The 23,599-nt window shown below is 41.7% G+C and overlaps 1 protein-coding gene across 1 annotated transcript in view; it reads right to left on the reverse strand.

Moving 5' to 3' along the window:
• Positions 1 to 992: 992 nt before the first annotated feature.
• The window catches only part of IRS2 (insulin receptor substrate 2), a 31,119-nt gene continuing 8,512 nt past the window's right edge, over positions 993 to 23,599 (reverse strand). The window contains exon 2 of the mRNA XM_032151311.2: positions 993 to 3,466. Coding sequence (XP_032007202.1) covers positions 3,462 to 3,466 — 5 coding nt within the window. The 3' untranslated portion in view covers positions 993 to 3,461. The remainder of the gene's footprint in view (positions 3,467 to 23,599) is intronic.

Raw genomic sequence — 23,599 nt, forward strand, 5'->3', positions numbered from 1 at the left:
AATTTTCTATTTTCTGCTGCCTGAATTGCATTTTCCTGGATCTGATGATTTTGTTCTTTGTATTCTTGATGTATGCATTGGTGTATCTTCTTCTGTGTATGTGTCATGGAGGGAGCATTTTTTTTTTTTTTTTTTGAGACGGAGTTTCGCTCTTGTCGCCCAGGCTGGAGTGCAATGGCATGATCTTGGCTCACGGCAACCTCTGCCTCCCGGGTTCAAGCGATTCTCCTGCCTCAGCCTCCCGAGTAGCTGGGATTACAGCCATGCGCCACCATGCCTGGCTAATTTTGTATTTTTAGTAGAGACGGGGTTTCTCCATGTTGGTCAGGCTCGTCTCGAACTCCTGACCTCAGGTGATCTGCCTGCCTCAGCCTCCCAAAGCGCTGGGATTACAGGTGTGAGCCACCACGCCTGGCGGAGGAAGCATTCTTAATGTATGCATTGGTACATCTTCTTCTGTGTGCATGTCATGGAGGGAGCATTCTTGATGTACACATGGGTGTATCTTCTGTGTGCACATCAGGAAGGGAGCACTAAGCAGAGGTGCATAAGCAGATTCTGGACTGCAGAGCTGGGGAGTGGTCCTGGTTTTACCACTCATGGACTGTGTGCTCTCATACAAGTCTCTTAGCATTTTTGTACCTCAGGCTCCTCCTGTGTAGAATGAAGATGGCAATTCCTGCCTCGTAAGATTGTCATGAGCTATAAAGAAGTTAATATTTGCAATGCATTTAGAATAGCATCCAGCACATCGTAAGGACTGTTTTGCAGAGTAAATCGAATGTTCCGTTTTGTTGTTATAACACATTTGTTTTTCATAAATGTTGTTATCAGGCAGGTATTTTTTGGCTTCCAGAATAAGTTTTAAAATTAAAAGGTATCCAAGTATTTTTAGAAGCCTAGTATATTTCCTCACCTACTCCCAAACTCTAAAAGTAGATTAGCTTTATGTTAAACAGAGAATTCATACAGAAAAAATCTTCAGGACTGTATTCATTTCATAAATAATGTACTTTATTTTATTGCATATGGCTATTAAGGAGGGCATCCATGATCAATACAGACTAAATACAATGCACTATTCTAGTCCAGTTTATTCTCGTCTCCAGCAGCATCACATTGACCCCTATATACAGCGTGTACAGTGGAAGACAGAGCAAGATAAGTTAAGTCTCTTGTCATATCACAATAGCAAGAAATATATTTAACATCTTGATATCCAGAAACAATACGTACCCAAAAAGAAAACACTGTTTAATTACTGTTAAAGTTTATATAGCAAAAAATATTTTAAATTTAAGGTAAGTCAGGCAAAATGTACAAAGACCCAATATACATTGTGAAGTTTTAGCAAACATAACATTTATACATTTTGGTTCCATTCTGTAAACTAAATTAAAAATGTAAATATTGCATATGCCTTTTTTTGAAATGTACAGGATAGAGGAAAATTTAGTATATTATCATCGGTGTATTTTGCTTGTTTTAAGCTGCAGTATGAACATGAACCATCTGTGTAGTGTCATGACTACTCTGAGGATAGAGGGTGAGTTAAATATGCATCAATACACCGCTTTCAGCAGGGTCCATATTCAGTCCCTATCGTACCTGGGGGGAGTTACAAAGCAAATACCACCCATTGATGCCTATTCCCAAAACTAAATAAAAACTTCAGGATGTTTCATACATCTTAATAAAGTATATCATACACTGAAACTGACCTTCCAGCTAACATTATATGGCCTATGCGCTGCTGTGATGTGTAATTTCAGAAAAGTAAAACCTTAAAAATGTTCAGGGAGATCACTTTACATTCAACTTTGTCTTGCAATACAATCCTCTGTTCTAAAGTTCAGCACGGAAGCAGGAAGACTTTTGCATTGCCATTAAATATATTTTTAAGACATTGAATTTTTTGGTCTTCCTCTAAAAAAGCCTCATTTTATTAATGCATTATTCTATAGTGATATATATCTATATATTTATATATATTTTTCTAAAAACAAAACAAAACAAAACCAACGACTTACATCTCCAATGAATTAGTGTAACCTCTCCATGACTATCAGAGAAGATAGGCACTGGGGAAGCCCCCACGGGAGGAGAGGTCGACAGCCCTCCAATCAAGTGTCGAGGGAGCAGAAAACGGCAGAACATTCTGCCGGTCAAGTTCAGCAGTTTTAGGTAACATCTGCAAGAACTGCCACAACACTGGTATTTTCAGAATACTGAAAACATAAAACAAGGGTAGTCTTGTCCGGAATTTTTTCGACAAGTAACACGTACTGCGAGATTGCTTTTCTTTTTCTTTTTCCACCAATAACATAGGGGCTGGAATGCCTCTTTTTATCAGTTTCTTTCTTTCCTTTTTTTTTTCTTTTTGTTTTTTTTTTGTTGTTGTTCAGGGCAGCCTCACTGGTTGACATAATAACATTTTATTAAAGATAATACATTTTTTAAAAATTAAATCTGCCAAACCCGGACCACCCTGGAATTGCTAGCACGCCTACAGGGATTTTTGGTTACAGAAAGGCATGCCCAAGATTCAGGAGAGCAGAGACAGCTGAGCTTGTAAATAGAATAAAAGGCGTTTGCAATGTGAAGTACCTACATAAACATCTACATCGAGAAGATTAAACAAGTCTGTTAAAGGTAAAAAGAGATATTCATCCCCTTCCCAAAGCCCTTCCCTCCCACCTCCCACTACCCAATACAGTTGATTTTCAAAAGTAGGTTGCTTCAGTTACATATAATAATTATTATTTAGTAATCTGTCTTCAAAGTCCAATCCCAAATTTCACTTCCATTGAGAAATGTCAGTCCCACACTGGGCTCGGTGTGGACGTAAACAACGCAGGTACCTGCACTGGAATCCAACAAGCAGCTGTCTACTTGGACCATTCCACTAAGGCCGAGGACCGCGCTCCAGACACACAGCGCAGGGGCTACTACAGGAGGTCCTGTCGGACCCCCGCCACGGAAATCCGGCTTTACCTTGAACTGAGGTAGGACTGTGGTCGTTTTGAGTGTAAGCCAGTAAATACCAGATTTTACCACTTCCATAGGTACGGGTGCACTTTCCTAGCATGCTGAGGGTTACATCTGCTTTGCCAAAAGGAAAAGAAGAAATTAAGACACTGGCCACAATTTAAGAAGGCCAATGAAAACATCCAATTTTCTTGAGAATAACTTCTTCAGCTAATTTTGTTAAAACAAAACAAAACAAAACAAAACGCAAACAGCGCAATGATGAATGCCCCATCCGGGAACAAGGGAGAGAGGCAGGTGACCTTGCCTCGTTGGTGCCTCATCTAACAGAGTCCACAGATGTTTCCAAACACAGTCATTGCTCAGATCCAAAAGAAAACTGCAAGCAGCTTCGGGCTGAAAAAATGCTGAGCATCTTCTTTTAATGATATTCTCTGACGTGTGACATCCTGGTGATAAAGCCAGACAGATCTTCACTCTGAAAAAGAAAGGAGGGAAGTTAGCAGAGACCCTCAGGAGAACAGACCAATCTCTGGAGTTCCAGAAAAGGCCCCTCTAACCCGCGGCTAGGACCTGGGTCATTTTCATAAACTGACGACCTTTGAGAAAGAAACATGTATTCATTCTATTTTCCAGAAGTGAGTTCAGTGGGAAAACTCTGAGTTTTCCTGGAAGCAGAGCCGTTAGGTTCATGGTGGGTTGTCCAGACAGTTAGGTTCATATTTTCAATTTAAGAAAAATATTCATACGTGTTTTTGTGAATCATTCTGTCGAACAAGATAGAAAAAGAAGGGCCAGTTCCCAGGTTGCACTGTGTGTCTGTGTGATGGAAGGACCCCTCTAACTCCTTAGGCCTTGATGCTTCCTGTGTTGTGTGGGATACACAGAATCCACTGCCTTCCCCCCAGGGCTGCAGAGATGAAAAACTATGACACCCATGACAATGCTCTGTAAACTATGTTTATTCTACAAATGTGCATGATGTTACGAAAGTGGAGTAACTACTAACTCCACACTTCTGCCCTCAGAAAACTTCCAGCTGGATCATCTACCTCTTTTCGAACGTGCCCAGCAATGGAACGTTCCTGCACGGCCTCACGTGTTGTTGCATAACCCTCAACATTAGGAAACGGTTATTTTTATCCACTCAACTTTCATATGTTCCAGTTTAAGTAATTTACCCTTTCGCTGTGCTCAGAGGGGACAGGGACTGAGGACACGTGGCCAGATCTAATTGCTTCCTCCCTTCCAGGATGAAGGATCAAAATTCTTTAACCTTTCTCAATTTCCAGTGTTTTAGGCCTATTTTTACTTGATATATTCCTTCTTCAAGGGACAGAACAAATTGGAAGATTTTGACCTTTCACAGCGTGTTGTTTTTTTCTTTCTAAGCTTCTTGGCTTTTTAACCAAAATGACACACTATTCATTTTCGTCACTCAGCTCCATGAGGGTGAGCACTGCTTCGCTCTCAAACAGGTACATTTCCTTCCTTTGCAGATGCATTTATACCAACTGCATTTCTGGACACCCTTCTAAAATCATTTAGAATTCTGATCCTAGCCTCTTATCATACTCCCTGACTTACTTTTTTGTGAACGAAATTCTTTTCTCTCCATCTTAAGTTCAGAGGACCGAACTCAATAAGACAGAAACTTCCAGTGTGCCCTGAAGCTGAGAGTGAGTCCCTCAAAACCACGTCTCCTTATGAACTCGAGGCACTACACCCTATAGCCCCCCAAAAACCCCAAAAGCTTTACAGAAAAAATACCTGTCAATATACAAAGTAAACATTTTAAAATCCCCTACAATGCGACATTCTGAGGCTGTTTTATCTATTTTATTTATTATTATTATTAGTCTTTTTTAAGATGCAGTCTTATTCTGTCACCCAGGCTGGAGTGCAGTGGCATGATCTTGGCTCACTGCAACCTTCACCTCCCAAGTTTGAGCAATTCTTGTGTCTCAGCCTCCCAAGTAGCTGGGATTACAGGTACGTGCCACCACGCCTGGTTAATTTTTGTATTTTTAGTAGAGACGGGGTTTCACCATGCTGGCCAGGCTGGTCTTGAACTCCTGACCTCAGGTGATCCACCCACTTAGGCCTCCCAAAGTGCTGGGATTACAGGCGTGGGCCACCGCGGCCGGCCTATCTTGTTATTTTTAAAAAGCTTTATGTCCATTATAAATTTAATAAGTAAACAATGTTCTGCAATGAACCTTAACAGAATTAATTTCTTCCTAAGGAAAGATCTGTCTTTGAGTTATCTGATTCATTATTGTTGTGATCTTCAATCCCAGGAGACTTCAGTGAGAATCTAATTGTTTGTATCCCCTAAAAAAAAAAAAACAGGCATTTGCTAAAACACACCTTGACTTGTAATTCACCCTAAAATGAGCTTGCATTTTGTCCCTGAGGCCCTGGTTTGGGAAGAATCCCATGGCCACCACAAAGCAGGTAACTGAGACTGTACAAATCTATTGACAGAAGAATTTCTAATCAATTGCTTATTTTATTTTGACACTAACAATTAGCTAAATGTGGCTGAATTATCTCATGTTAACTCTAAGTCTGTTATTTTGAAAACAGCTAAACAAGTAACTTCTTCAGTTTCTCAAACTTAAGCACTTTGTCATATAAATGGCGGGTAAATTATTGCTGAAAAAAATTACTTTCCATTTTCATTTGTGATTTCATGAGGCCACTGACATTTTCATTGTTTTTTTAGGATGCTGTATCACTGTAAAATTCAACTCTTAACATTACATCTTTGCGAGCTCTAATTAAGTTGAACACGTAATTTTATTTTTTGGAAGTAGAATACAGCTATCAAAACGTTAATTTCTAAGCATTAGCATTATGCAAGAAAAGAGCTGATAAACGGCAAGGAAATAATTCATCCACGCATTTATTCATGCAATGACCTTTCAACAATTTTCTTTTTTTAATTCTACTCTGGTGCAGGGCCTCACTGATAACTTGGCGGAAGATGGCTGACAAAAAAAAAAAAAAAAAAAGGAAAGGGGAAAGGGAAGGGCAAGCGGAAGGGAAAGAGGAAGGGGAAGGAAAGGAAAAAAAAAAAGAAGGAGGGAGGGAGGAAGGGGAAAGAGAAGGGAGGAAGGAAGGGTTATTACAGGAAGATGAACCTGTTAATGGCATTCTCAAAGGACACAAGAGAGCTGAGGTGAGGGAGACCAGAAACAGGATGACCACCCACTCAGAGCCAGGCATGGGGGCATCAGCTGTGCAGCGTTTCACACACATCTGCATGCACACACGTGCACCAGAGCAAGCACAACGTGCACGTGTCTCACCTAGCCTGTCTCCTGTTAGGTTAAAATACAACTGCGTTCAATGGCCGCCTCCTTTCATGGTAAAGCGAGAACTGTGGTCTGGGTGTGCTCAGCAGGCACAGGCCTGTGGTTCTTGCTCCTCAGCGCCCTGCCTCTCACAGACCTGCTTGCTTAGACGTCCCCCCACCCCAGGAGGCCGCGGCTGATTCCAGGTGACCCTTTGGGATGCTTGGAAGCACTCGCGGTGATTTAAACACAGTTAACCAGCAGAAACAATCCTTTGCAGAGGTGCAAAAGGGCAGCGAGGAAAAGGCTGGAGCACACCTCAGATTGGACCCAGATGACTAGGACCTGCCAGCCGCAGCAGAGGGATTGGGATACAAGGGAGACTTAAGAAGCATCAGTACTAAGAATGGATGGTGGAAAAAAGGGATCTGTTTTGAAACCCTAAGTATAATTTTTATTCATTTGTTAGAGAAAGAAGGTCTAAGACAGAAGCCATCTGCCTGAACTGATGTCTCAAATACCTTTTTCCAATTGAGCTGGTGGTAGAATCTTTGCCACACATACTATTAAAGGCCCCACAGGCATAGGGCTAAAATAATTAACATGTGCAAGGGCTCAGGAGGGCTCTCTGTAGTTCACACACAGCTTTCAGACACCAAACACCAAGAGCTGGTGCCCATGGTTGAAGCGCCACCACGGCAACATGATACCTGCCACCCACTTGACAGCCACCCACTCATCAGTGACACTCCCCTACCCCAGGAAGAAGCAAGCTGGAAAACACTCCATAGATTCAAACCTAGGAACGAGAGTAAACTTTTGCCTTTATATTCATTTACTTTCAAAGTAACTGAAGTTACCCCTCACCCTGAAAATAGGCCTGGTTCATCCTGACTAGGGGAAAAAAACAAACCAACAATTTTCTAACACTAATCATCTGACATCCTCAACCTTTAAATATGATCAAACTTCAGGCTTCCTGAAGATGAGATTCCAGCAAAAACTTATTTGTTGTATTATGTGTGTTAATTTTAGTAGAAGCAAAGAATTATTAATTTTATGGCTGTTCTACCCTGAATATTCACTAAGAAGGGAGAGATTTTCTGAATTCATCAGCTATAATGGCAAAACCAAAAAGAAAACAGTAAGACTCACGTGTTGCTCATGAACACAATGACAGAACACCATCCACCAGTTCTGCTGCTACAGGTAATGTACATAAAAAATGTAAACTTACTGATAGTCATTGAATTTGTCACATCATTCATTACACACTGTACTACTCTGTCCCTTAGACGTTGCTTTGTAAAGAAATCCATCCACAGACGTATCCACGTATAGTTGAGCAAATAAACAAAACCAACAAACAAAAACACTTTTAGCAGAGATGAGAGTTGTTCCATGTGACATGTCGTGCAGTGTATCCACTCCGCATCTCCTTTCTGCTGTCGCTTATGACAGATGACATTCATACGTGGGATACAGTCCCCTGTGCCACTCACCATAATGCCCTGCAGATGGGCAATAATTCCTCCCCTTTTCTCCTCCACTTAAAAGAGCAATCAGAATGCAAATGAAGGAGAGAGCTGTCAGCAGAAACTCCACCTTCAAACTGCTCAACTTGACTCCCCCAAAAGAGAGAAAGGAGGAAAGAAAACAAATCACTAGAAAACACTGTGATTCAGACAAGGAGGAAAGCTTCCTTGTAATATGTGGAACAATGTCCCAACAATGACATGCCACACAGAGCTGGGCACCATGACTGCAATCACATTACAGAAAACTGAAGTGGGCATCAAGCCTAGAACATGTTGGAAATTAGGTCAATTTGCTCCAGCCAGTAAAATCAGGCAGCATTTTAGGCACACAGTCTGACTCACGAATCCTTTTTCTTCATAATTTCTCATGACAATTTGGGTTTGGACATGTTTGCCTCCAGTGTTACATTTCGATGTTCAAAATCCAGGATATACACCTGGGTCATGGTAGCTCTGCCCAGGGAGGCCCTCTTCCTCTCTGCAGAGGGGCTTATGGCCGCCACGTAGGGCCCCATGGCACGGCAGTGAGACATGGGGCCTCACAGGCCTTTAGGACAAATCCATGGAGTAGGTAAAGATGCTTTCACATTTTCAGCCATAGCTAAATTAGGAGTGTTACAAATACTGATGGGCTTGACAAAATGAAACGATACACTTCTTAAAATTAAAATTTGTATTTCTAGTAGCAAATGTGAATCCGAAAGCAACGAAACCTTCCACGAGCTCAAACATATCGTACAGGTACATCTCAGTGGCCAGTTTCAGCCTTTTATGTTAAACACAGAATTACGAGGGAAAATTGACTTTTCAGTTGCAGGAGCAATTCTGAGAAAAATAAACCCGATAATTTAGTATCTCCAGACTTTACTAAAGCAAGACACTCTAAGAATATGAAAAAAAAAAAAAAAGGTAAGGTTGGTTATGATAACAAAAGCCAGAGATTCTAGGAAAAACAGTTACTTGAACTTTTCGTTTAAATTGGAAAAAAAAGTAACTTAAACGGAAAATATGGAAGAATAGTTCCCCATGACAAACAGGGGCAATAACTTGCTTTCCTGCCCTCCTTGAGAAAGACTGACAACATTCTTTTCTACGAGCTCATCACTTCCACTGACAATTAAAATCATTTCATTTTGAATGCTTGTTAGTAAAAAAAATTCCGAATATCAAGTTGCAACTTGATGTTAATGACACAATACAAAATAGGATGAGACAATCTAGTTGTCTCACAGGCTGGGTTTAGTAAAAGGTATCGTCCCCCTTTAACTCCTGTTTAATCCTGCACATAAGACCTGGTCTTAATCGTCCCAAACTAGGAAAATCAGGCCTCCTAAACTTTTACCTACTGCACTTCAAATTCCCTCTACACATTCAACTTTCCTACACAGGAGCCTGTATAAATTCTACAGTGCATGGCTACAGCAGATAGTGTAACACAGAACGTACACAGTTCTTTTCTGAGTGTTATTGTTAAAAACCCTGCCATGTGCATGATGTGAGCTATTCGTCTATGGCAAGAATCGCCCACTGCCCCTGCAGCAGCCGCCAATGCCGTACGAGAAACAGTATCGATGATTCTTCCGCACAAACACTTGAGACACAAAAAGTCCCAAGAATTGCAGGTGGACCCTTCCTTTTAAATTATGAAACGTTAGACCCTTTTTAGTTAAAACCCAGACCAGGACGCATGAACAACTTGCTGAAGCCTCCCTGCCAGTCTGTGGAAGGACAGAGTCCTCAATTTCTCCCAGAACACTTTCCGCTCTGCTCCCCTTTGATGACAATGAGATGGGTGGGACAGGGCAGGAACAGAGACACCTGCAACTGTCACCTGGGGCCCCAGAGTGTCAACTTCCACAATGAACCACTAGCTCTTTATAAACCTCTCCTCGAAGGACATTAAACAGCACACTGGCATGCCACATGATTCAGTGCAGCCTGTGAGTCGATGCGGGTGTGCTCCATGGTCTGTCTTCCTTGCCAGCTGAGGCCCAGGCCCTGCCTTCTCACCTCCCTGTCCCCAGCACCTGGCACCCTGCTGGTCAGGTCCTTAGTAAAGCTTATAGGTATTAAATTGAAGCAAAAACCCCATGTGGTTCATGCCATTTCTCACAGGCAGAAATGCTCAATAAAGTTTTCTGAAAGAGAACAAAGCTTTAGGACTGCGTGAGACCCAGAAGAAAAGAAAACCCTTTCCAGCCCACTCGGAGAGTGACGTTCTAAGCAGAGGTCAGTAAAGTAAGGCCAGATCTGGCTTGCCTGTCTCTGAAAATAAAGTTTTATTTGGACACAGCCGTGCTCATGTATTTACATATGGCTGCTGTCACACCATAAGCAGAGTGGAGCAGCTGTGACAGAGACTGCATGGCAATGAACCTCAACTCTTTACTACCTGACCTTTCACAGAATGTTTGTTAATCCTTCAAGGAGCACAGGAACATGGCAACCTTTACTAAGGAAGACAATGCGAAGAAAAACAGGCAAATTTGTCAGAATAACACCATATATTTCCATCTGTGTGTTATACTGGGAAACTAATGGATATCCCTTTGAAAATTATCTGCAAGCTTATGTACTTTAGAAATGCAATACGGTCTACTAAAAAACCACACTATCCTGTTACAGACCCTACTGAAAAAGAGGACACACATCACAAAATCATTTATGAAGCCAGCACACTTTTGGAATGAATTTCTCTCGGCTACCACTATTCTATTTGATTTTTCATGCATAACACGAAAGTGCTCAATAAATCTAATCATTGCTAAATACATCCTACACTAGCATTCTTCCTTTAACAGAAGTAAAGGTTTACATATGAGATCTGCAATTCATAAAGGGTCCAAATCTTTTCTCTTTCTTGGGTCATCTGAGAATGTGAATGTAAGCATTATGCTTCTGCCTTGAGAGTATTTAGCCCAAGTGATATAACGTGCATTAAAATTGCAAATAGCTAATGAATGATGTAATTCTTTTCTCAGATTTAACACGTTTATACGTATGTTTTACTAATCTAAAAAATTTTATGTACATCATAACAATGTTTATATTGTTTATATCCGAAATTATAAAACCTAATTATATTTTTGCTACCAAATTAAGAGAATGTAGAATAATTATTTATTCAAAATATATCCATCTCCAAAGAGCCTGTTGTTATATATCATTTCAACTGGACCTTTTTTCTACTTCAAAAGCTTAAATAACTGTAGGTAAATCCCCCCTTCTCGGTCTATAACATCTATGTGATACAGGATTTCAGCTTTGTCTCTCCAGGGACAAATCCATCTATCTAATTTAAGAGCCTCATAAGAATGAACATGTAGCCTTTAACTGAGCGATCTACTAGAGTCAAGGTTGAAGGGTCAAATCCTACTTAGTCACTGAAGTGCAGGCTCTCTTTGCAGAGATCAAAGTACCCATTCTTCCTCATCGGCCATATCAAAAACATCCTGCTCTTCCCTGGGAGCCTAGGAATGATTCCATGCCACCATCTCTGTGCTTTAAACTACATGCCATTCCCATGACTCTCGGGATACAGGTGTGAAAGGTGCTGTGGCCACACCAGTGCCAGGTCCCCACAGGGCTGGCATCTAGGAACCACCTCTTACCAGCTCTGTAATCTCTACAGCTATGTCTCTAAGTCTGCTCCCTCTTATGAAGATGGGGGCACTACCTCTCTCACCCTGAATTCCCCAGTGGAGTCACAGGAATCTTTCAAATGAGATTTCATGTATAAAATATATAAAAATACCAAAAATACATATGTTCTTTCATTCATAAAGAAGCACATGCTACTAGCACAACTGGCATTTTGTGGTTGGCTTCCCTTTGCTTTCTTTGTGCACCTTCAAATAATGTATACATGTAACCACATGCTGTGTTCTCAACTACAGACTTCTTAAGACCAGGCAGCCCTGTGCTGCCAGGGAAAGACAGGCTCCTCCCACCCTTCTGTTCTGGCTAATTTGTGGAGAGCCACAGTGGTGTCGGTGTCTCTTAGTGCATTTGTCATCACAGCTCTTCCTCGTTCAAAATCGTATTGGTGAATGATACCACGAACAACCACAACTGCAAGCAGCAAATAAACAACTGCCGAATGCACAAAAACAATAGCAAATAGCTCCTAGAATAAAATGAACAAACTTGTTTTAATTGGACAGCAATGGAACAGAAGTAGAATTGTTTTTCTGGGGGTAACTCTAGGCCATTTAAAGCTGCAAAAGAGTGCCTTTGCCTAGCTGCTTTCTTCATGTCCTCAGGACAGGACAAAATGCCTGGGAAGGGGCCTCACATGTCTACTACTCAGGCAGCTGCCCGTAGAGAACACGAATCCCTTGCCACGTCACACATGCCAAGCACACACAATGCATCATCAACAGGCTGGACTCCGCCTGGTCCAGGCCATTGGGGGACAGCACTTCTCTTCTCTCTGCTCTATACAAAAAGGTGCACTAAAATTCAGGCCGACATTTAAATTCCTCTGCCACAAATGACAGAGATTTACATCTAACTAAAGCACTATTTATTGAAATTTCATAATGCAAAATGGAAAACGCCAAGTTACCAACTATATAAAGTTCATTTACTGGAGAAGCAAATAAAAGAAGACAGCAGCAGCTGATCGCCAGGCCTTGCCCAAGGATGTGGAGACAGAGGAAATCCATGTCTTTGGTTCCTCCTCCCCACCAAGCATGTAGATATCCCAGCCTCATCCACCTTGGCTCCGACTCCCCTGCATGTGACCGATTGGCACTGAAACAGTGCACAAGTCATATTAAGTTACTGCACATGCCCTTTCAGCCAAAACGCCAGAGTGTCTATAAAGTTACTCAAAAACTTAAGTCTAAGCAGAGGAAACATACATTCTTTAGCCTCGGTAGAACCTAAAATGACAAAGATCTTGTAGACATTTTCAAATGCTCATGGGCTGGGAGGAGCCTCACACACCAGAGGAGCCAGATTCGTGAAATGCTTTGGCTGGGGACATGGAGGGAGGTTTGGATGAGCGGGCAGCCTAGAAACATGGGCCCCCAACTTCTCCTGGAGGGTCCAGCAGGGTGCCCTGAGTCACCAGCAGTTGGATTCAGAGTGAGAACAGGCCCTTTACTCCTGCCTCTCAGGCCCAGGGACAGAGGCCAGAGGCCATGCAGGTCAGTGTGCACCCTAGCTCATGTCCAGGCAGGCCACACTGGGAATGTGGCCGCAAACACGTCTTCTGCCCTCCCTCCTTTCCAGCAAGGAGGAGGAGGTGTGGAAGAAGAAAATACCCAGCAATGTAAAGATTCCATTTCCCAAATTGCCAGAAGTTTGGAAAGGAGAGAAATGATCAATTAATGATAAAGAAAACATTTCTTACATGAAAAGGAAGTTGGACTGTGTGTGATGATTGACACAGTCACATTTCCTGGTTTCCCAAGGCTGTGCCTGAGTCCTTGAAGGCCTTTAAGAATGGATTTAAGAGAGATAACTTTTTTTTTTTTTTTTTGAGACGGAGTCTCGCTCTGTCGCCCAGGCTGGAGTGCAGTGGCGCAAGCAATCTCGGCTCACTGCAAGCTCCGCCTCCCGGGTTCACACCATTCTCCCGCCTCAGCCTCTCCGAGTAGCTGGGACTACAGGCGCCCGCCACCACGCCCGGCTAATTTTTTTTTTTTTTTGTATTTTTAGTAGAGACGGGGTTTCACCGTGGTCTCGATCTCCTGACCTCGTGATCCGCCCGCTTCGGCCTCCCAAAGTGCTGGGATTACAAGCGTGAGCCACCACACCCGGCCTAAGAGAGATAACTTTCTAACCATCTTGTTAGTAACCAAGGTGACAAAACTCAGGATCAAGCAGATGCGTACAGAGTAGACAATAGTTCTATCTTGTGTGTTACAGACTTAATGCCTTCTCTTCCCAGAGAGCATCACACAGTGACATTCCATTCTGGAAAATCAGCTTGACCATTTTTTTTCCTTTTTTTTTTTTTTTTGAGATGGAGTCTCGCTCTGTTGCCCAGGCTGGAGTGCAGTGGTGCAATCTCGGCTCACTGCAACCTCCGCCTCCCGGGTTCCAGCGATTCTCCTGCCTCAGCCTCCTAAGCAGCTGGGACTACAGGCATGTGCCACCACATCTAGCTAATTTTTCTATTTTTAGTAGAGACGGGGTTTCATCATATTGGTCAGGATGGTCTCGAACTCCCGATCTTGTGATCCACCAGCCTCGGTCTCCCAAAATGCTGGGATTACAGGCATGAGCCACCATGCCCGGCCCAGCTTGACATTTAAACATTTCCAGTTACATGATTTTGTAATATTCAATATATATGAAATTCCTATAAAATAATTGTTATTTCCCTCATTTTGCTTAGAGAATGATGGGCCATTTTACAAATTCTACTTGGAATAACTAGCAACACAGTTCAAGCAGATAATTCAAGAATTAGGTCCTCTTTCACCATTAGTTTTCTACATATTTCAGGAAAACTAAGTCAAATGGAACCTAAATTCTAAAGATAGACCTAAATGCTCAACCACATTTTAAAAATTATGCAGGCTACAAATAACTGCACACAGTTGGCTGGAGCCCATTTATTAAACGTGCACTTTCCTCATCAGCAGGCTAAGAGGACATCAGGGCACCTGTACACACCTAGCCCTCACCTTCCCCGAGCTCTTACGCCCTCACCAAAACCCATGCCCTTGGCTCTTTCCTGTGAAGCCAGGATCTCTATGAAACAAATGGAATAATACATTAGAATAATACATTTTCTGCACATTTTTTCTAACTTCTATAATTTTCATTTCCAAATTAGCTGAAGAGTGAAATTGATTTGTTTGATAAGCCGATGGTTAGCAGGTCCTACAGTTAACCATAATGCACGAGGCGCCCCGCCTCAAGGCAGAGTTCGAAATAAGCGGATTCAGCTTTTAGTTTGTCAGAGGGAAAGACCTTGCCATTTTTTTAAATGACGGCTGTGTGTTACCCAGAAGATACAGAATCAGGCAGGAGCCAGCCTCGCCAGGACCACACCCTCTCGCTACAGACTGGGAAAGTTCCTCTAACAGCAGGGGCCAGGCTCTACGGCGGGGCAGGCATATACATGGCCTACCATCTTCAGGCCTCAGATTTTCCATTAAAACACAGGGATAACAACAAGATCCAACCCTACGCATACGTTATCGGGATTCAATACCATTTTTAAATGTCTTATGAATTATAAGGTACGCTGCAAACGTAAGTTTTTAGAATAAGGCATGTCATTCCATGATTACAAACTTGTGCTTTTGTTTTGCAGTTTATCCTGTAAGCACATCCCAGTAGTTTCCCCAACCTCAATGATATCTCAGTGTCTTCATTCCACTAGATCACTTCTAGGTCTTTTCAAATTTTATATACTTTTGAGGAAGAAATTCGAGTTGACATATACTCCACCAAGTCACCACCACCACCCAGAGATACCACCACCATGATGATGGAATTGATGGCTACAGCATAAAAGTTTTTAAAAGCTCTGCATATTATTGTTCCCAAGGACTCTATCTCCCTCACACACTGTGACATGTGAACTAACGTCAATAGCACGGCTGGCCAGGCTCAATTCCTCCTGGTCCCTTACTATCTCTTTCTCCTCACCTTCTCCTTTGAGCCTTAGCTCTCCCTGCCAGCCACACTGGCCTCCTTCCTGTTCTGGAACATACCGGGCAATCTGCTGCCCCAGAGCCTTGGCACTGCTGTTCATCCCCTTTGCCTACCTGGATTCCTCTCTTAACATCCATAAGACTGGCTTCCTCCCACCTTCAGGTTGCTTGGCTCAAATTTCCTTTTCCCCCTCTCCCTTCCCTGCTTCATTTCTAGAGCATTTCACCACCTGTAGGGCTTCGTGTCCTAAATGCACATCCAAATTAAGTTTACTTCCTAGGTTTCAAAGGCAGACAGCTCACTGAAGGCTTGCCCACTTTCTGTTATTCTTTTTAGCTTGAAAAACTAAATCTGTTTCTCTCTAGCCTATCCTTTAATATTGCTCAAATGGATGAAGTATTTTTGAGATAGTCTACATGTAACAATTGTCATCTTTGTAATGAAAACATGCAGAAATTTAACATTTTGAATACATTTAAAAATTAAAGGGAGATCTCACCATTTTTGCCATCGTCCTTTCTGCCCCCAACTTTCTACCTTTCTCAAGCACCCCATAAGTAAAGTTCCTATTTTTCTTTTTTTCTGAAAACTGTAAAAGGTGGCAAAAGGTGAGAATGGGAGGAGACTCATCTGTGACTAACTCCCCCATCAGCCTCACGGGTGGGTGACTTGGAGCTCCCCAACCCAATGGGACTTCCTTCTTTCGCCTACACTGGCCACCACCATGGAGGGCAGGGAGGCCAAGAGCAGGAAGCAGCCCTTTGAGCCGGGGGTGCTGTGGTTGGCAGGAAAGGAGGGGGCTTTCCTGGACAGGCCAGGGATGCCTGTAGAAAGAATGGGATCAATACTCTTAACGCAGGCTTTGGGGCCGCTTGCAAAAAGGAGCCAAGAAACCTAACAATGGGGAAGTTTCTGGACTACTACCATTAACGACAAGGACTGAGCACAGAATGAAATACCAGGAGAGCTTGGAGGCAAGGCCACCAAGAGCTCAGGGCAAGCTAACATCTAGGAATCGGGATAGCAGCAGAATCAAAGCTACTATTTTTCAGAGAAGAAAACCTACAAACACCACCTCATCTGATGCACCCCAGGTTCACGCAGGGGTGAAGGGGTGAAACATCTGAGTGGTCCCAGCTGTGAATGGGACGAGTACTGTGAATGCTCCTGCAAGGACATCCACAGTCGCAGCAGAGACATCCCATGAAACATCCCATTCTCTGTGCTCGGCCAAGGTTACCTGCAGGGTGGACACTTATGGAAAGGATCAGAGGGGCTGCCCAGAAAATGGCGCACGGTGGGATGCTGCCAAGTTGACTCTGAAGGCACCTAGGGAACAGAGGCCAGGCTTCACATTTCTTCTGCATCTCCCAGGACATCTACTCTTGTGCTGACACATGCTGAACTCTCAATACCTTGATTGGCTTAAAATATCAACTGTGTTCCGCCTTTTGGAAATGGCTGAAGACCCAATGAATTCTAAACAGTCCAGCGGACCTGGACAGATCAAGACTCACAGAGATGAACGCGTATCACCCAGACTTGTTCTAAGAACTTAATTAAATGCTCCCTGCTGGAAAAACTTGGACATTTTATTGCAGTGATTATTTCATCTGGAACTAGGAACACTGATAAGCTAAGCTGCAAATAACAGTAAGACGGCAAACAGAACCAAGGCGTGTCCTTTCTACTGGACCACTGAAACTTTCATCTGTCCCCAAACACCAAAATGCCCTTACATGAAGAAGCTACAAAACCTTTAGGAGAAAATTCTCATTTAAAAAACTTGTCAGAACAAATAATCTCAACAATGTCTTTGCATCAGTGAATGCAAATTCATTGATGTTTATATCTAAAAGGGTTTTGTGTAGCCTTTGTATCTAGTATTTTCATGCAGTTCAATATTAAAATTTTAATGTTTTCTCTTTTGCTTCCTCAGCCAGCTAAATTAAAGTGAGTTTTCTGAAACTGACTGCAATTAAAATAAATTTACAATCCTGGATTTATAATACTTTAAAAGAGAAAAAGAGATTTGGTACTTTTGCAACTAATACGTTTTGCTAAAGCATACCCAAATATACTTTCAGTTGAACTATACATTTAGTAGATGTCTACTTGACAACATAAGTTATTTGTACCAGTCTCAGCACACTCACCTGATATACAGAACTGGAAGAGGGTATGGGTAGCTTATGGATTTGTTTTCTGTTTCATTTGCATATGTAAAATGTTATTTTAGGTCGCTTTTATGCAAGAAGACAATAAAAAGTGAATACCTACTATCATACCAGAATAAAACTGAAGCAAAGCACTTTAGTAATTTATTTTTTAAAAATGCACCGAAGGTGTGGGGTAAGAAACTGATCACAAGACTCTACGACTCTACTTCTCCAGGAATTTCTGCTGTCTGGGATGTTCAGAAGCCCTGCGATGTCCACAGTAAACTAGGGTCCCAGAACCTCCATTTCTGACCTCTTCAAACAAAAACAGTCTCTGCTCAATACACTCTAATCCACGACTTGCTTAATCCTGCTTATTGCCTGGAGTTTCTAAAGGATTATGTGCATGGTTTTTAAATTTCGTAAGGAAATTCTGGCCTATTTCCAAAACTTTTCTCCCTGCTTCACAGTTCCCCTTATTTATCCATCCATCTGGGTATGGGAAGTCCCGAACAAAGAAAGGAGGGCAGAGAGGCTCACCCGGCATGCGCTGGGCCCAGGCAGCACAGGGCAGTCATGGGTGTGGGTGGCCACTGAGATGATGGGATCGGGGGCGGCTTCTGCCGCAGACCCGGGAATTCACGGGGTCAGATGGTCCATGACTTCAGTCCCTATTTTCAGTGGTTCACAGCACAGAACAGTGCAGGTAGGTGCACACTCTTCCCAGGTCCTCTGCAGAAGGCAAAATTTCCCAGAGGCACCCAAACCTTGCTGGGGAAAAGGCTTCTGGCCTATTCATGAAGACCCCCAGACCACACGTCTGGATCAGTTTTCCTGACTAAATTGGTGGGTGCTCAACAAACCCATCACTGCAACATAGGGTGCTCCAAACGTGGCTTTCTTCTTAACCTGGAAGGAGGCCCGTAACTCCATTCGCCCCGATAGCAAAACTGTGCTCCTGCTTTGCTCATCCAGCCAGGTCTCCAATCTCACCTGCTGTCTGGTGGGTCACGAGGCTCACCGCTGGGGGTGCTGGCCAGGAAGGAGGTACCGTCTCTTGATGCTGAGGGGCCTGACAGCTCACACAAACCAAACACTGCACTGCCCACAAGAGTTCCAGGCCACAGATTTGCCTATTACATTTTTTAAAGTGTGAATATCTTAAGAATTTTTATGTGTTTGCTAAAGTGTTTCTTTCTGCTTTTGAAAGTGAGGTTATACCCACGTCATTAGAATAATGGCAGCTTCTGTGAAATTAAATTTGTATGAAAACTATTTATCTTCATATAAAAATCCAGCTAAATGAATTTTTTCCTGAGAATTAAAAAAAAAGAAACAAAAAACAAGGGCTGTTAAAAATAAAAAGGCACTGACAAAATACTCAAATCCCCAGAAGATAACCACCTAGCAACAACTGATTAGTTAGTTATTGGTCCTTAGGCAAATTCTACATTAGTTAGTTTTCAAATAAACTCATTAAATAGGTTAATGACTCATTTCTTAGGAAAATGTTAATGGACTTATCCATAATGAGGAATATATGATATTTCACTTATAGAATAAGCGCCTGTCTTAGAGACACAGAGAGCAGTGACCGAACACACCCGCTGACTCATCAATCACTGTGTCACCGCCCAGGCTGAACCTGTTACACACAGCCGACTTCAATTCTGCTAGATAATGTATGCCTTTAGATTTCACTGGGGGTCTTCATGAAACAATAACTTTGTTTCATTTTCTTTAACAAAGTAAATACATGACCTTAAATATTTGCCAAATCTTCTCCCCACTCAGTAAACACCGTCCACATAGTCATGAACAGCCATATTTCTCTGATTCATAACGCGTTTCTTCATTAAGGAATTCTGCATTCTCTATTTCTGGCTTTCAGGGTTTCTTTTAGTCTATGGATGAAGAAAGTTACTAAAATGTTCCAAAGTAAAAAGACTAATATCATTTCTACAAATACTAAGTTGTTCTAAAGAGCACAGGCTGTATCCTGGGAGAAAGTTATTCATCAAGATACAAAGAACTAACTGAGATGTGTCATTGTTTGTATCACATTCTCCTACTCTTTCTTGATGATATCTACAAACAACTCTACCACTAATTAAATCAGTGACCTTGACTAAGACTCCGGACCTCACACAGCCTGTTTTCACAACCTTAAAATAAGTAAGTTACATTCCATCAATGGTTCTCATCTCTTCATTCTCAAAACACCCTTGTATATTGTTTTCTTATTGTCACCACCTGAGTTGCAAGAGTTTTAATGTATTTGATGGTGGTGGTGGTGGTGAGGTATCTTACCAAATATCATATACAGTTTACTTTACTAAGACGTAATCAAAGACAGCCAGAGGAATCTAAGTTTTCCACTTTGTCGACACATCTAGAGGTCCAGGAAGCACGACTGGAGTCCCCAGAACAGATCCATCACCAACTTGATTGTCAACTCTAAAATTCACTAGCAACATGACAGCCTTGAAAATAGTATCAAATACTAAACTCTCCAAACTGGCGGATGTAAAAACTGATTAAAATAAATAGAGGGCTTTCCTACCAGTCTTTCTCCTCAATTATCCCCATTTTTCTTTGAATTGATACTAAGTAGAAGAAAAAGGGGGGGGGGGGATTAAGTAACTATCACTCCAGTAAAATATTAACTTAAATGTTGCTTGAGGCAAGGGTCTAGAATACAATCCTAATGTAATTATTGCATATGAGCTTCCCAAGCAGACAATATGACACTAGAGAACTGGGCTAGGGATACTAAGATGTTATGAGGTTGAACCCGACACTCCTTCTCCTTTTGGCTCAGAGATCTTAAGCAAGTCATCTGGCCTCTCCACACTGTAGGTGCTTGATTCCAAAGAATGGGGTTCATGGTGGTTCTGCCTATGCCATAGGATTTTTTGGAATATTATACAATATTGTATAGGAAAATGTCTTACCACTATAAAGGGAAGAAAAACACCTTTTGAATTTTACACAACTCTTTTAACCCCAAGAGGAGAGTGGCAGGCAGTTATCCGTCAATACTGATCAGCATAATGGTATATCGTCATTGCATTCGACTTCAATAACATTCTTTCAAAATCTTCAGTTGCCAGTTGTCTACCAAGTTGCAGGATTATCTATTACACTTATACTTTGGAAGCCAAAGATTGACTTATTTAAGTCCATAGAATGCATAGAGAAAGCACTATATCATATTCTTAAATATTAAAGATTAAGCATTAATACTACGCAAAGGAATGAGTCATTTTTTTTTTGATACTGAATTTCACTCTTTGTTGCTCAGGCTGGAGTACAGTGGCACGATCTCGGCTCACTGCAACTTCAGCCTCCCGGGTTCAAGCAATTCTCCTGTCTCAGCCTCCTGAGTAGCTGGGACTACAGGTGCATGCCACCATGGCTGGCTAATTTTTGTATTTTTAGTAGAGATAGGGTTTCACCATGTTGGCCAGGCTGATCTTGAACTCCTGACTTCAGATGATGCGCCCGCCTCGGCCTCCCAAAGTGCTGGGATTACAGGCATGAGCCACCACACCCATCCAAGAATGAGTCATTCTTAACATAAACGTAAGGATTTTAAGGTAACAAAATCACCTAGTATAATAGGATTGTAAAGTAACAAAATCACATAGTATAATGAACTATATCATAATATCTGTTTTTATGCATTGAAAACAATTGAAATTTCATACCACACCATAATAACTGACTCAAGTATTTGTACTAACTGTATAGGGATAAAGTAACAGTAGACTATGCTTAAGTTATAAAGTTTCACCATGAACAAAGAACACATCATTAATACTTGAATTTCAGTTATGGAGAAAAATATCACCTCGAGCCTCCTGGAGCATGACTAGATGAGGTATTATCGAACCACACATACACACGCACACAAACACCAGCCCCAAATATTTATTTCTGGAAAACCTGATACTCTTTAAAATCAATATTAAAAGATCCAGCATCAGGCCGGGTGTGGTGGCTTATGCCTGTAATCCCAGCACTTTGGGAGGCTGAGGCGGGAAGATCAAGAGGTCAGGAGATCGAGACCAGCCTGGCTAACACGGTGAAACCCCGTCTCTACTAAAAATACAAAAAATTAGCAGGGCATGGTGGCACGCACCTGTAGTCCCAGCTACTCAGGAGGCGGAGGCAGGACAATCGCTTGAACTCGGGAGGTGGAGGTTGCAGTGAGCCGAGATCACACCACTGCACTCCAGACTGAGTGATAGAGCAAGACTCCATCTCAAAAAAAAAAAAAAAGAAAAAAGCCCAGCATTTACAGGGTGCAATGCATGTGATCACTTATCTTTAAAAAATATATTGTGTGTCAAAATATTTGATCAAATATACCAAATTTCAGTAAAAACACAGTAAGCAAGGAATATTTTATAAACCTTGTTTGTGTATATAGATATCATATATGACATTAAGAAACTGGACAAAGTCTCCAAGGCTTCACCTTTACCCATTCAAGTTTTATAGTGTCTTTGGATACATAAAAGTGACGCTATACAAACTTAGTATTTTTCTAGTCTAATAGAAAATCAATCAGAACCACCAAATTGACTATTTTGTCATTTCTAAACATGTAACCTATAAGTCTTATCCAATCTATTTAGGAATTCTTATGTAATGAATTCACTTAGGTAATAAAGCTATAACACACAGAAGCATCTTGCATATTTTGCACCTACAGAGCAAAATGTTGGTATACAACATATACTCCAACTCTCTCTATACTACCCTTCACCTATGCATTTTATTTTAGCACCCAGTTAATGTAAGTCTCTGTAGCTATCTTGAAAGAAATTGAAATCAGTAGCAATCATCAACCCCATCATCTCCTCCATGCCAAATGATGACTTTACTAGTTTTCTTTGGAAAAGTCTAGCACTGAACTCTGTGTACAATAATCTACCTTAAATGAGTCAGAATAACCACTGCAATCTTGAAGAACCCACTCAAACTAAATATAGAAAGAGTGTCCCTATCTAAACTTGGACAGCATTATTTTCACAAAAATCATGATCTGACAGTTAATATGTTTATAACCAATACTTTTGGACATTCAGAAAATTTTGTTTTCATTTGTTCATTAAAATACCAACATTAAAATGTTTTGTTCATCTTGTATAGAAATATACATTCTGCTGTCATCCGTACTAGAGAAATTAAACAGAGAATCCACCAGCATCACAGCTGTCCAAATGCAGGATGGGGGGTGGGGAGCACAGCACTTTGCTTCACCCAGTGTTTTCCTCATTCTACTTGGCAATGCAGATGAAAGAATAAAGTTACATTTTCCCTTAAGTTTATAAGGTGAAATGGGAACACTTGATTCTGTGCTACTCCCCCTAGAAAAAAAACCAAAACAAACAAAAACCCTTTCTACTTGCCAAATCTGATACCAAAATTAGCTCTTAGAACTATGCTTCTAAAGAAAATGCATTAGTGGGAATTTTAACAGAAAATCCATTATACTCATGCTGTTACTAAAACTTTTCCAAGTTCTTCTCTTCAGAAAAAAGAGCCTCATTTTAAATACTGATACTTCTAAAGAAAATATCAATTCTCTACTAAGAGTCCTTTTTGGGTGGTAGAAAAACAAAAGAATCACACATTTTCCTACTATGTTTGATAAGCACCATGCTACCATCAAAACTGCAGGAATGACCACCCTCATTAAATCAACCCCAAAGAATGAACCCCCTGACTAAAAACAATGAGTAGTCGCCGGGCGCGGTGGCTCACGCCTGTAATCCCAGCACTCTGGGAGGCCGAGGCGGGTGGATCACGAGGTCACGAGATCGAGACCAGCCTGACCAACATGGTGAAACCCCGTCTCTGCTAAAAATAGAAAAATTAGCTGGGCGTGGTGGCACGCGCCTGTAATCCCAGCTACTCGGAGAGGCTGAGGCAGGAGAATTGCTTGAACCTGGGAAGCGGAGGTTGCAGTGAGCCGAGATCGCAC

The sequence above is a fragment of the Hylobates moloch genome, unplaced genomic scaffold (genome assembly GCF_009828535.3).
Source record: "Hylobates moloch isolate HMO894 unplaced genomic scaffold, HMol_V3 SCAFFOLD_4, whole genome shotgun sequence".
Taxonomy (NCBI): Eukaryota; Metazoa; Chordata; class Mammalia; order Primates; family Hylobatidae; genus Hylobates; species Hylobates moloch.